The sequence below is a fragment of the Theobroma umbraticum genome, unplaced genomic scaffold, assembly GCF_002168275.2.
Source record: "Theobroma umbraticum cultivar Fairchild unplaced genomic scaffold, ASM216827v3 scaffold_146.0, whole genome shotgun sequence".
Lineage (NCBI taxonomy): Eukaryota > Viridiplantae > Streptophyta > Magnoliopsida > Malvales > Malvaceae > Theobroma > Theobroma umbraticum.
The window spans coordinates 5162456-5174704 of record NW_018397265.1 but is presented as its reverse complement, the minus strand read 5'-3'; the positions used below and the strand labels follow the sequence as shown (position 1 = coordinate 5174704).

Genomic DNA, 12249 nt, shown 5'->3' with positions numbered 1-12249 from the left:
CAGCAGCCGTAGTTGCAGTCCTCTAAAGTTATTTCTTTTGAGTATTTTCAGTTGCAGTAAATTTTCTTACCAGTGCAGTTAATATAACTTTTGTCTTCAAGCTTTTGCTAGTAGCCAGAAGCTGACAAAACCAAATTCACATGAAAAATATCCAAAACCCAAAATCTTAAAAAAAGCTAAAAAGAATGATGTTTTTTTCTTCTACTTCTGCCTTTCAAGTTGCTCATTCAATATTATTCCATTTACTGTGCAGTTCACAACAATTTTCCAACTCATTGCCACTACCTTCCCAGTTGTGGGAAGAGTTTGGGGACTCCAAGAATATAGAGAGAGAAAGTGAAAGTTTTAAAAAGAGAAAAGAGACACTGGGGAGTTTTGGACTTTTGAAGAGAGAGAGAGAGAGAGAGAGAGAGGTGTTTGCCACCAAAAACTTAAAACTTTTTTTTTGGGACCTTGAAAATCCTTGTTGCCTCTACAACTCAAGTGGGTCATTCTTTGTTGTTTGTCCGGGAGGTCCTACTAGCCCACTTGTTGGTCTTTTGCTGCTTCTCTCTGCCCTCTGTTTAGTGTTTACCTTAACTTTATATATATATATATATATAATATTGTTCAAGCAACTTCCTTTTCTGTGCTTTCTTCCCTAATATCTGTATCCAAAAGAAGATCCATTTTTTTCTTAATCTGGTTATGGAATTTTTGTTGTTTTGTTTGGTTGTTAAAGGTGAAAGAAAGTCTGGTTTTTTTAGTATGCTCTGAAACTTTGGTTTTTTGTGGATGTTCTTTGTGTGAGGAAAGGAGGGTCTTCTCTTTGAATTGAAGCAGCTGGGTCCTTTTGATATTTGACAAGCTTTACTGGGTATTGCTTTCAAATTATGGTTGTTTTGGCGTTAGGATTTGTTGGGTTGATTTTTTAGGGTAGCTTGAGAGAAGGTAATTAGGTAAAAACAGAAGAGGGGTGGGATTTTGTTTTGTTTAGATTTTGCATTTGATTAGTTTGAACTGAGATTTCATGCTTGGTCCAAGACAATGGAGATGTTTGTGGCCAGATTTTTATTTCTTTAGCATTGGATATGCTACAGCTTTGTGAAATAATATGAAGAACCTTCTCAAGAAACTGCATATGATGTCTAATCAATCAGAAGATGTAGAAGGGTCAACTTCATCCAGAGGCAACAACAAGTCCAGTGATGTATCATCATCCCCTGAGAGGCCTTTGCACGCAAGGCCCCATCATAATCCTGAGCATAATAAACCATTTTCTGTTCTTTCCAATTGGTTGAATTCAGTTGCTAATAGAAAAAATCCTAGTCCACCATCATCTTCAAATGTGAAAAAGGAGGAAACTATGGAACCTACTGATTCAGTTAGCACTAGTGGTTTAGAGGCTGCTTTGGATGCTGTAAGGCGCGATTCAGGGTCTAGTAACTCAAGGGATCCTGATATAGAAGAGGAGTATCAGATACAATTGGCTCTGGAGTTGAGTGCCAGGGAGGATCCTGAGGCAGCTCAGATTGAGGCTGTTAAGCAAATTAGTTTAGGCTCTTGTGCTCCGGAGAATACTCCAGCTGAAGTTGTTGCCTTTAGATATTGGGTATGTTTCTCTCCTAATTCCCCTGTTTAATCCATTTAGCTTCTGTTTTTAAAGTCTTCTTTGGAAGCTTTTAGTTAGTTCATGACTTCTAACTTCCTTTTCTTGGTTGAGTTTTAGCAATTTATCTACACTGTACTATAGGTTGAGCTTTAGCCAACTGTTTTGCAGAAAATACATTGTATGAATGAGGATAATCATCTCTTTTCTTTTTTCCTGTTTCATCTTGAACTGCACGTCTAACTTGGTTGCATGACTTGGAAAGGTCTAGTATATAAAGCTGACTTTTTCATGAAGGCAATTTATGCTTTTAGGGGAAAAGGCTTTCAAAACCAAATCTAATAAAGTTCTGAGAATGGCTCTGTCATGCCCTTGTGATGATTGCGATCCTTTTTAATTGTCGTTCTACCTTTCTTTAATAAAATCATCAAAACATGGATATTAGTAGCATCTTCATAGCGTAAAGAAAGTTTTCAGAGTCCCCTATTAATGCTGCTGTACATTTATCATTCTTCCAGTACCAGGGCAGTATTGTGGCTTGAACCACTGATGAGGACCTTTTTGGGAAGATGGTAAAATGTTCATAGAAAACTGACATTGAGACTAGATCTAAACTGGCAAATGTCAAGGAACGTTTAGTTTCTTAATCTTCGATTCTTAGTCCTTATAAAGATGCCATATCTGCACAGCTTGGAGGTTTTCCATTTGGCCATGTTTTTTATTTCTTGTCTGTCAATTAATCTTATTGGACTTGAATTTGGCCTCTTTAAATCTAGCCCTCATGTTTATTTAAATCATAGTCAGAGATCGTATTCCTTGAAGTTTTCAGGTTGTAATTTCATCCATTTATTTCTTATCAATCGGCTAACTTTGTTGTCAACTGAAAACTGTCCCTTTGACTTAGTTCTTTTTTATTTTCAAATCTTAATCTACCATCATTTCTTTTTTGTTTACAGTTGTAGTTATTCCTTCTAGAATACAAGTTTCTCGTTGCAGTTTCTTAATATAGTGGCCATTGTAGAAATATTGAATCTAATGCCCTGCGATTCTTTCTTTTCATTGAAAGACACACAAGTTCTGATGACTTTCCCCTGAATAATGTAGTTTATGGTTTACATTAAATCCATTAACTGTATATTTAGTGATCGTTCCGGATCTACCTTCTTCCCAAAAATTAATTGTCATAACGAAAGTAGTCCATTGTCTTAAACGTTACCAAGTTCAAGCGTATATTGCATGGTGAAATGCTATAGGTTATCAGATTCTCTATGTTTAAGCTATGCCCAACATTGCTAATGTGTCTTTATGGACTATTGAAAATATCTGTTTCTCATAAGCAAGATTCCTTCCCATTGTCTGAGTTAGCTTTCTGGGGTTTATTTGCTATACGTTTATTCCTTTCTAACCCAGCTCATATCGTAGATTTGTCCGTGCTTCACAGAATTACAATTCTCTTAATTATGATGACAAGATCCTGGATGGCTTTTATGACCTGTATGGAATTGTAAATGAATCCACTTCAGAAAGAATGCCTTCACTTCTTGATCTGCAAGGGACATTGGTGTCAGACAATGTCTCTTGGGAAGCAGTTTTGGTCAATAGGTCCTTTGATGCAAATTTGTTGAAACTTGAACAAAAAGCACTACAGATGACTGCAAGGTTAAGATCAGAATCTCTGGCTTTTGTAAGTAGCAATCTGGTGCAAAAGCTTGCGGTTTTAGTTTCTGAATATATGGGTGGACCGGTTGCGGATCCTGACAATATGTCACGAGCTTGGCGAAGTCTTAGTTACAGTTTAAAAGCTACCCTTGGCAGCATGGTTTTGCCACTTGGTTCTTTAACAATTGGATTGGCTCGTCATCGTGCGTTGTTATTCAAGGTACTTGCCCTCCTTGTTCATTTTTTCTTTCTTTTGATTTATTTATGGCTTGACAACTGGATTGCTCAAGATTTACAAGAATGGTGTAAAGAGGAAGGTTCCGTACAGCCAATCCCATGTTGTTGGAATAATTGATAGTTGATTTAATATTTAGGGTACAAGTAAGCTTGGCTTTTCTGTTATTAGGACTATTCACAACCATGTTTATGCAAAGTTTATAATAGAGTTGGCCTACTTGAGCGTTTTGCATATTTTGCTTCTCATTATTCACAAGCATTCTGTCTAATCTGCATTGTTGTTAGTGCGCTAAGATATCTCAGGTCATACATCAAAAAGTATATGATGACCCGCTTGTTCGTTATCTAGCAGCATTGGATGGTGCTAGGAGTGGAGAAAAGTTGCTAGAAATTTGAGGAGGAAAAAAACTATGTTAATTTGAAACGATTGTATTCATCTTAAATTCTGAATTAATGCGAGTGAATTTGAGAAACAACAACTGCAAAAACAACAATCAAGCCTTTTCCCACTATTTGAGGTTGGCTGGTTGGATTATTGCACCACTGTGCCCTATCTAAGATCATAATCAAAATGGAGAAAAATGATAAACAGTTTTGAGGGAAAAGGGACAGCAATTAATGCTGTCAAAATGCCCTCTGAGAATGTCATTTTTGTGATTTTGTTTTGTACATTTTTAAATATTTTTGGTTTGTTTGAAGATTTTCAACGATGCTTTTTTCCTATGCAAAAAACTTCTCTCATTTATTTTTCTTATTTGTTGTAGGTCTTGTACAATGTGTAGCCACACTCTTGTACCCTTTGGCATTTTTCTTGGTGCTTGCATGTAGTTATAGGAAAATAACTTTTGTTTTAGCAGTTGGAGTTTATGGTTTAGAACATGTGATCTTCGAATGACTTCTCCTCTATCAGTAATACTTGTTTCTTTGTGGTTTCATAGGTTTTGGCTGATAGTGCAGGCATTCCTTGCCGGTTGGTGAAGGGGCAGCAATATACAGGTTCTGATGATGTGGCAATGAACTTTGTAAAGATTGATGATGGAAGGTTATTTCTATTATGCATACATGTTTACTTTTTCCTCTACAAATCAGTCATCTGAATTATTTAGGTTCTGTTTGCTTGGCAGTAGAATGTAATTTATCATTTATGTAAATAGGCAACAGTTGATTATTTTGTTCGAGTCAAAGTGTTTTTTTAGTTTTTTCCTGTGCTACCTTCTATATAAAATTCAGCATTTTTCATCTATATTTTTGTTTTAGGGTTTGCTGTGTGGTTCTTGCAGTTGTTTTTGAAAATTGCTGGACAAGATTTGGCTAGGCTAGTACTGCTTCTAGGTTTGAAAATTATTGACATAGTTTGCAGAAGCTTAACTATTCATTAAAAGTGGTCCATGTATCTTTCAGGGAATACATTGTTGACCTAATGGCAGATCCTGGCACACTTATTCCTTCTGATGCAGCTGGATCTCATGTGGAATATGATGATTCTTTCTTTTCCACAAGTCCTTTGTCTAGAGACATTGATTCATCCCATATAGCCTCTTCTAGCAGTGGGGTTTGGAGTTCATTTGAAGACAATTCCGAATTTGGGACACTGGAGAAGAGATGTAGGTTCAAAAATTTTGCTGCTGCAGGAAATCAATCTGATGAAAGAGGTGATCTTAATGCTTTCGTAAATTTATCTGGGACAACTAGAAGTGGGGAGCAATCCAAGGAATCCATTGATGACTTTAAAACCGCTTCCAACATGGAGAAGGCATCTGTGCGAGAACTTCCAAACAGACCTAACTATCTTTATTCACATGTGAGATCTCCTTCCTGGACAGAAGGTGTTAGCTCCCCAGCTGTGCGTAGAATGAAGGTGAAAGATGTCTCACAATATATGATTGATGCTGCCAAGGAGAATCCACAACTAGCTCAAAAACTCCATGATGTGTTACTTGAGAGCGGCGTCGTTGCTCCCCCTAACTTATTCAGTGAGATTTATTCAGAGCAGTTAGATACATCAACTATTGAAGTCAGGTTGCCATCTGAAACTAAGGATGAAAGTAGACAGGGCACTGGACCTCAGGAAAGTAAGAATCAAAATGATTTTGGACCTTCTCATTGCTTGCCTCCTCTACCCAATCGCAAAGTATATGCTAAAGCAAGCTCTCCTAGTAACCAACCTGAGCATCTTAAACCTGTGGAAGGCCTAGGGGTCACTTATCCATTTGATACAAGGGAAGTTGTTGGACCATCTTTGTTATCGCAATCTGAAGCAGCTTCTATTCAATATGCCAGAAATGTCCCGGTTGCTGCAGCAGCAGCAGCAGCTGCAGCTGTTGTTGCATCTTCAATGGTAGTTGCTGCAAAAAAGTCAGGCACCGATTCAAACGTCGAACTTCCTGTAGCAGCTGCTGCTACTGCTACTGCTGCTGCTGTGGTGGCAACTAGTGCAGCTGTGACTAAGCATAATGAACGTAGTGATGGAGATGTAGACTCAACTGGCTGTGAGCCACAAGGTAGTGGTGAAAGGGAGCATGATGCCTTGGGGTTAAATTCTGAAGGTGAGAGAATATCTGATAGATCAACTGGTAATGATAGTTCAAAGTCTGATGTTGCCCTTGATGATGTTGCGGACTGTGAGATTCCGTGGGAGGAAATCACCTTGGGTGAGCGCATTGGACTTGGTATCGATCTATTCTTCGGCTACATATTTTATGCTTTATCTTGTGTAGATGGTTTGATTCCAGGTTGTTTTCAATTAGTGTGATCTATTGTCATTAAGTTGGTGCATCCTTTCTGTTGCAGGATCATATGGTGAGGTATATCGTGGAGACTGGCATGGGACTGTGAGTTTTCTTCTGCTTAGTCTTTAGTTTCTTCTCTAAATCTAAACAATTTACATTTCTCCTGCTTTGGAAAGCACTAAGAAATTTTTGATGTCGCTTACAAAGTATGATTTTCTATCATGCTTATTGGCTGGCAAGTCAACTTGGATGACTTGGAAAAAACCCGTTTGGGCAGTGGAAATGATTATAAGATACAAAATATTACTGCTAATGTGACTTAAAAAATTATAGGACACGTTACTGAAGAAAGTAGCTTGAAAACAATGAGGACAATTCAAAGGAAAACATTAAGACAAATTGCATCAAAATAAAGGTGCAAGCAAAATACTATCTGAAGAGTTTGATAAATATTGAGCCTCTATCCTCTGTATCATGTTATTTGGTATCCAATCTGCCAGGGTTTCTTAAGATCATTCTCTAAAATTGTTGTGATTTCCTTTTATTTTTCAGTATGGGAAGGACTGCTTTCAAAATTAATTTCTCTTCAACTTTTATAATATTCTTTCTCTAAAATGAGTTTTCCAAATATCCGTCTAAGGAAGCAGGCTATTCTACTTGGCAAGAAGAGTTATTATAGCTTAAGATATACAGTCTTGCAATTTCAAACTCATTTCAACTCTTGACTTGGAGATGAAGTAATGCAACAAAATATATTTGAGGACCAAGATCAGTGGCGGACTTAGGAATTTGCATGAGGGGTGGTTAAAGGGTAAATTTCATACATATTACAAAAAAAAATTAAAAATTGAGTGGTGGCAGCCACTATTCCCCACTATCCGCTTGGCTCTGCTACTGACCAAGATAGGGATATGGTGGCCACCATTTAATATGGTCTTAAAGGTCCAGCAGAAACAACACCACTTGATGATCCATGCATGTGGTGAAAATTCTCTGTGGGGCTGTATGGAGGCTCAATATGATCAAAGTTAGCATTGCCAAGTTGATAGAGGGCCTAATTGAAATATAATGATATTTTATGGTAACAAACAGTGGTGTATGGATTGATATTCTAAGTAGAGTAAATTTGTCTTGATAATCCCCTTTTTTGGGCAATAGTAACAGAAGTCTAACAAAAAATTGTCGTCGGGTTTATTACAATTGAGCATTTTCTGGTTGAGTCTTTATAGCACTTGATAGTGGTGTTATCTCGCATCATTCAAGTTTATAGTTTGTTATGGGCTTGTATACAGGTTGGACTTTTTGCATGTTGCTAACTGTTTTTTGGTTGATAGCTTAACATGGTATTAGAGCAAGTTGTACGTTCTATTTGTTATCCACCTACTATGGCCATTTTCTGTTAGTTGTAAGTGTTGGGCTTAAACATAAGGGAAGTGTTAATTGGTGGTATCCCTATCTTTTCATTTTAGGTTGAATGTTTAAAAGCACTACCAGAAATGACTGGTTTCAAATGAACTTTGCTCCTACTGTTTCTGTTTTATTTATATGGGTTATTATCTATATTAAACTTTTGGATAAGCTACTACAACTGGGATATTTGCAGTGGGTTTCTTTGCTATTCTATGGAATTGGTCTGCGTTCTTGGGGCTGGATAATGCATCCCATTTTTGTTTATTATGAATTGGATCATGCATACAGATTAACTAGTTTATGCACAATGTAAATTTGGTTTTTAATCAATGTTATAACTTGAGTTTTCACTTTCCCACTTTTTGGATGGAAATCATTTGTTGTTGTATATATCCAGTAATCTGTGCCATATTATGTTGCTGTTCTTCGAAGCAGAAGATTTGACCACTTTCCCATTCTTTGATTTCATAGGAAGTTGCTGTGAAGAAGTTTTTGGATCAAGATATCTCTGGGGAATCACTTGAAGAATTCAAAAGTGAGGTATAAGCCTATATGTCCACTTATAATATGCCAAAGCCTAAATGGATGTGTTCTTCATTTTATTGGAGATTTTTTGACCCTGAGTAACTGATTACGGTGTTATGAGCTATGAAGCATCCTAGATCCCTCAAAACTGAGTCAATCTGGTCCCACTTTTATGTCTTTCTACACTTCTATGATGGCCATTATGGCTAGAGTTGTCCAAGGGCCAAGCCGGCCTTCCCAGCTTATGAGCTCACTTTGTGTTTGGATGGGCTTTAGACACCTCTTTTAGATTTATTCGGCAGGCTACCAGAAAAAAAAAATATAAACCTGTAAAGTTCTGGGCCAAGCATGGCCAAATAATCCAGCCCAGCTTTTTTTTTTTTTTGAAAGTTAATTCAGCCTAGCTTGGCCCCAATAAATATTTGGAAAATCTTACTATATATAACAGAGGAACTATATTATACTTATTCTTCAATGTTAATCCATTTCTTTTAGGAAAATTATCTTAGACATTGCTTGTAGAGTTTTTAAACTTCACAAGCCTAGTTGGAGGTTGTCATGTGTTCCATTAGGGCATATTTATGAAAATTAATAATCAATTCTTAAATGGACATATGACAACCATCTAATCCTGCTTGTGGTGTTTAAAAAGTCCACTGTCTGCTATAGAATTATAATCCTTTATACAAACACACACACAAAATTCAGGCGTAATGAATGGTCTTGGTTTTTAAAGATCAAGTTCTGCACACCGAGTGGTCGAACCAATGAAACCCGAAAGTTATTAACTGTTTTCTTGAGAAACTAAAGCAGTTGTTGTCCCATATATATGAGTGCATGTCAGTAGTCTATTTGAATCTCATTAATAGCCTTTCCTTTCTGAATGATTTCATTAGACATGATCACAGTTCTTTTGGAGGAAAGTTTCTCTAAATCACGCTGCACTTTATCCATTGTCCCCCTCCATTTATTTGTCCAAACTACTTCCCTTGTAAATTACAATGTTTAAATACTAATTTTGTAGGTCCGAATCATGAAAAAGCTCAGACATCCGAACGTCGTTCTTTTCATGGGAGCTGTAACTCGTCCTCCAAACCTTTCAATTGTTACAGAATTTCTTCATAGGTATGTTGTAACTCTATCTCTTTTCATAATTTTGTAGGAACCTTATTTGCAGTTTGAAGTGTCTGATTTTGGTAAGCCATCATATAGACAATTTAATACTTCTTAAGGACTTCTTGTGGTGACTTTCTAACATTAGATCATTACAATTAGTTTTGGCTCAGCAGCTTAGTAACAATGATGTGCCAACTCATAAGTTGAGCTATTTAATAAATCCTCGTCATTGTCATGTGCATTGTATCAGCAATTGAATTGCGAGTAGAAGACAAAGAGGGCTGAAAGATGAATTTACAATAAGCAAAGGGTGTGTGTTGAAAACTACTTTTTGTATTGGAAGAGTAACTGAAATTGTACCCTAATGGATAAACTTCTGCTGGAGGCATGGTTCTGGAATTTGAACTTGCTCATATGAGCGTTGTTGACTCTTTAATTCTTATTGCCTTCTTTTTTGACTCTTTTATTCAGTCTTAATAATTTCCTAATTGCTAAGGTTTTCATTTATTCACTTTGTTATATATGTTGTATTATCTAAGTATTTTTGCATCTTGCTTTTTGCAGAGGTAGTTTGTATAGATTAATTCACCGGCCAAACAATCAATTGGATGAGCGGAGGCGTTTGAGGATGGCTCTTGATGCTGTATGATTCTGTCTTCTTGCCTTATATTGCAATTGTTTGCTTAAAGTGCACTTAATGCCTTTGCTGGGTAACTTTTTCTTTTCAATGCTTGAACTTTCAGGCTCGGGGAATGAATTACTTGCATAATTGCACTCCAGTGATAGTACATCGTGATTTGAAATCTCCAAATCTTCTAGTTGATAAAAACTGGGTTGTAAAGGTTGCATTTTATCTCTTCATTATGATTTCTGGTCCTGTTAGAAATTTCTTTTGTAATAACTCTGCCTAGGATGAAATGATTTAGGTTTGTGATAAAGGCTGCATTTTATCTCTTCATTATGATTTCTGATCCTGTTAGAAATTTCTTTTATAATAACTCTGCCTAGGATGAAACTTTGATTTAGGTTTGTGATTTCGGGTTATCACGAATGAAGCACAGCACATATCTATCATCAAAGTCAACTGCAGGAACGGTAATGCCAAACAGATTGTTCTTTCTGTTTCGTTTAACTACTTTATGTTTTATTCGTTTATTTTCTGTTATATGTAGCTGATCCCATCTATTTTTAGAGTAATAGCATGTTTGTAATAAATGAGTTTAGTAGAAAAATTATGGAATTTGTTTGAAATCTATATTTTTCTTTGTTCAGAAATTTATAGAACTTTGATTTTAATTTCAAACTTGGTAATTTATTTATAAATGAATTTTACCGCAAAACTTGTTCTCAAATATAATGAACGAAACCTCTTTTCCATTCGATTGCCAACACGCTTTATGGATTAGTGTAAGTTGATGATTATTTTCTGTTTTATACTCTTTGGCTTTTGTTTCTTGCTTCCTCTCTTGGCAATTCATGCAATGCTAATTTAGGGAAATGTAGGTTTGACTAGTGTATGGTGTCAATGAAAGTTGATTTGGATATGCCCATTATTGTCTGTATGCTAGTTTGGTAGATGTATTTGCAAGAAAAAAGAATGTAGGATGGTAAAGTTAGGCTATAACTTGGGTAGATTTGGATGAATAAATCTCCAAAAGAATAGTATTATGAAATGTTTTTATATGAATACATTCAGATTAAAATGCATAAGGTTGGTGAGCTTTTTTTGAAGGAAGATCCTATTGAGGGAGCTTTTAGTGGAAAGATGAACTAGCACTGCCCTTTAGTAAATAGGATGAACTAAACGAGGCAAAAAGGAGGATTGGGCAATCTCAATGCTCCAAAATATGGTCGTATGGTGACAGAAGAGTAAGGTAAATTAGGTATTTCATGAAGTAAAGTAGTAGGCGGTAAAGTGGATAGCTAAGGAGGATTTTCAATGGTAAGAGGTAACGAGATCAAATAGTGAAGATAAGGACAGCTAATAGTGCAATACGTGAGATCCAAAAATAGGAAATTAGGAGGTTAAGTGGAGATTGGAAATAGTAATAAAAGGAAGAGTAATGCCATTTGACCCTACTTTTGTCCTTATTATTTGTCCCGCTTGATATGCAAAATTTCATTGGATAATATAATGTTGAGGTCTACCAATTTATGACGTGTCAATTTATTCATAAGTACAATGTTTAAAACTGAATCAATGAATTGTTGCTACATTGAGATGGACTAATAATAGAGACAAATGTGTAGGGTCAATAAGCAACTTCCTAGAAGGAACTAGGAAGTTTAAAATACTGTTAGGTGAGCAAAAGTAGTACCTGGAAGCAAAGTTTTGATTATCACTATGGATGGATACAAAAATAACAATATTAATTTGAGGAAAGGATTGATATTCGGATAAAGAGTTGAAAAATCTTGATTGAAACAATAGTATATATTCATTCATATTTTAAAAGTATAATATATCATACATATGATATATAAAAACATGATATATGATATGTAGTGATTTGCAGTGTCATTGACATAGATAACAAATTTTAAAATTTATCTAACAAAAACTTGAAACAATTTGAGAAATATTCAAATAATTTATACCATGATGCTTTCTGCAATTTCCTTTTGAAAATACATTCAATTTAATATAATATTCTTCAAATCATTCGTTAGATTCCAGATCTTAATGATTATTTAAGTTTTATGCTTGAGCAAATATTTTCTTGTAATTCTTTTCTATGTAATTCACATTGAAACTTTTTCTTTTAACATACTAATAAGGTAATTAGCTTTCAATTGTTGGATTTTCTTCTCTTTTTTTTTCATTAATTGGATTTTCTTATCTTTTTATTAATCGATATTATCTACCTTGTTTTAATATCTTGATTCAAACTCAAAATTTTAAATTTTTTTTATGCAAAAAATAATTGATGTTCTTTTAGATCAAAAAAAGAAAACGTTGTCACATATAAGTTGATGCACAATACT

The 12249-nt window shown here is 35.5% G+C and overlaps 1 protein-coding gene across 3 annotated transcripts; it reads left to right on the top strand.

Moving 5' to 3' along the window:
- Positions 1 to 239: 239 nt before the first annotated feature.
- Positions 240 to 10455, top strand: LOC110422491 (putative serine/threonine-protein kinase SIS8). 3 transcript variants are annotated; one of them, XM_021436436.2, is made up of 10 exons: positions 240 to 1591; positions 3030 to 3467; positions 4423 to 4526; positions 4886 to 6135; positions 6275 to 6315; positions 8095 to 8163; positions 9173 to 9273; positions 9829 to 9907; positions 10008 to 10106; positions 10291 to 10455. In XM_021436436.2, exons 1-10 carry the CDS (start codon positions 1094 to 1096, stop codon positions 10438 to 10440), a joined length of 2829 nt encoding a protein of 942 aa, XP_021292111.1. In that variant the 5' UTR covers positions 240 to 1093; the 3' UTR covers positions 10441 to 10455. The 3 variants fall into 3 exon arrangements, with proteins under 3 accessions (XP_021292111.1, XP_021292110.1, XP_021292112.1); XM_021436435.2 differs by having other exon boundaries at positions 243 to 1591; positions 4886 to 6153; XM_021436437.2 differs by having other exon boundaries at positions 1451 to 1591; positions 3011 to 3467; positions 4886 to 6153.
- The last annotated feature ends 1794 nt before the right edge of the window (positions 10456 to 12249 follow it).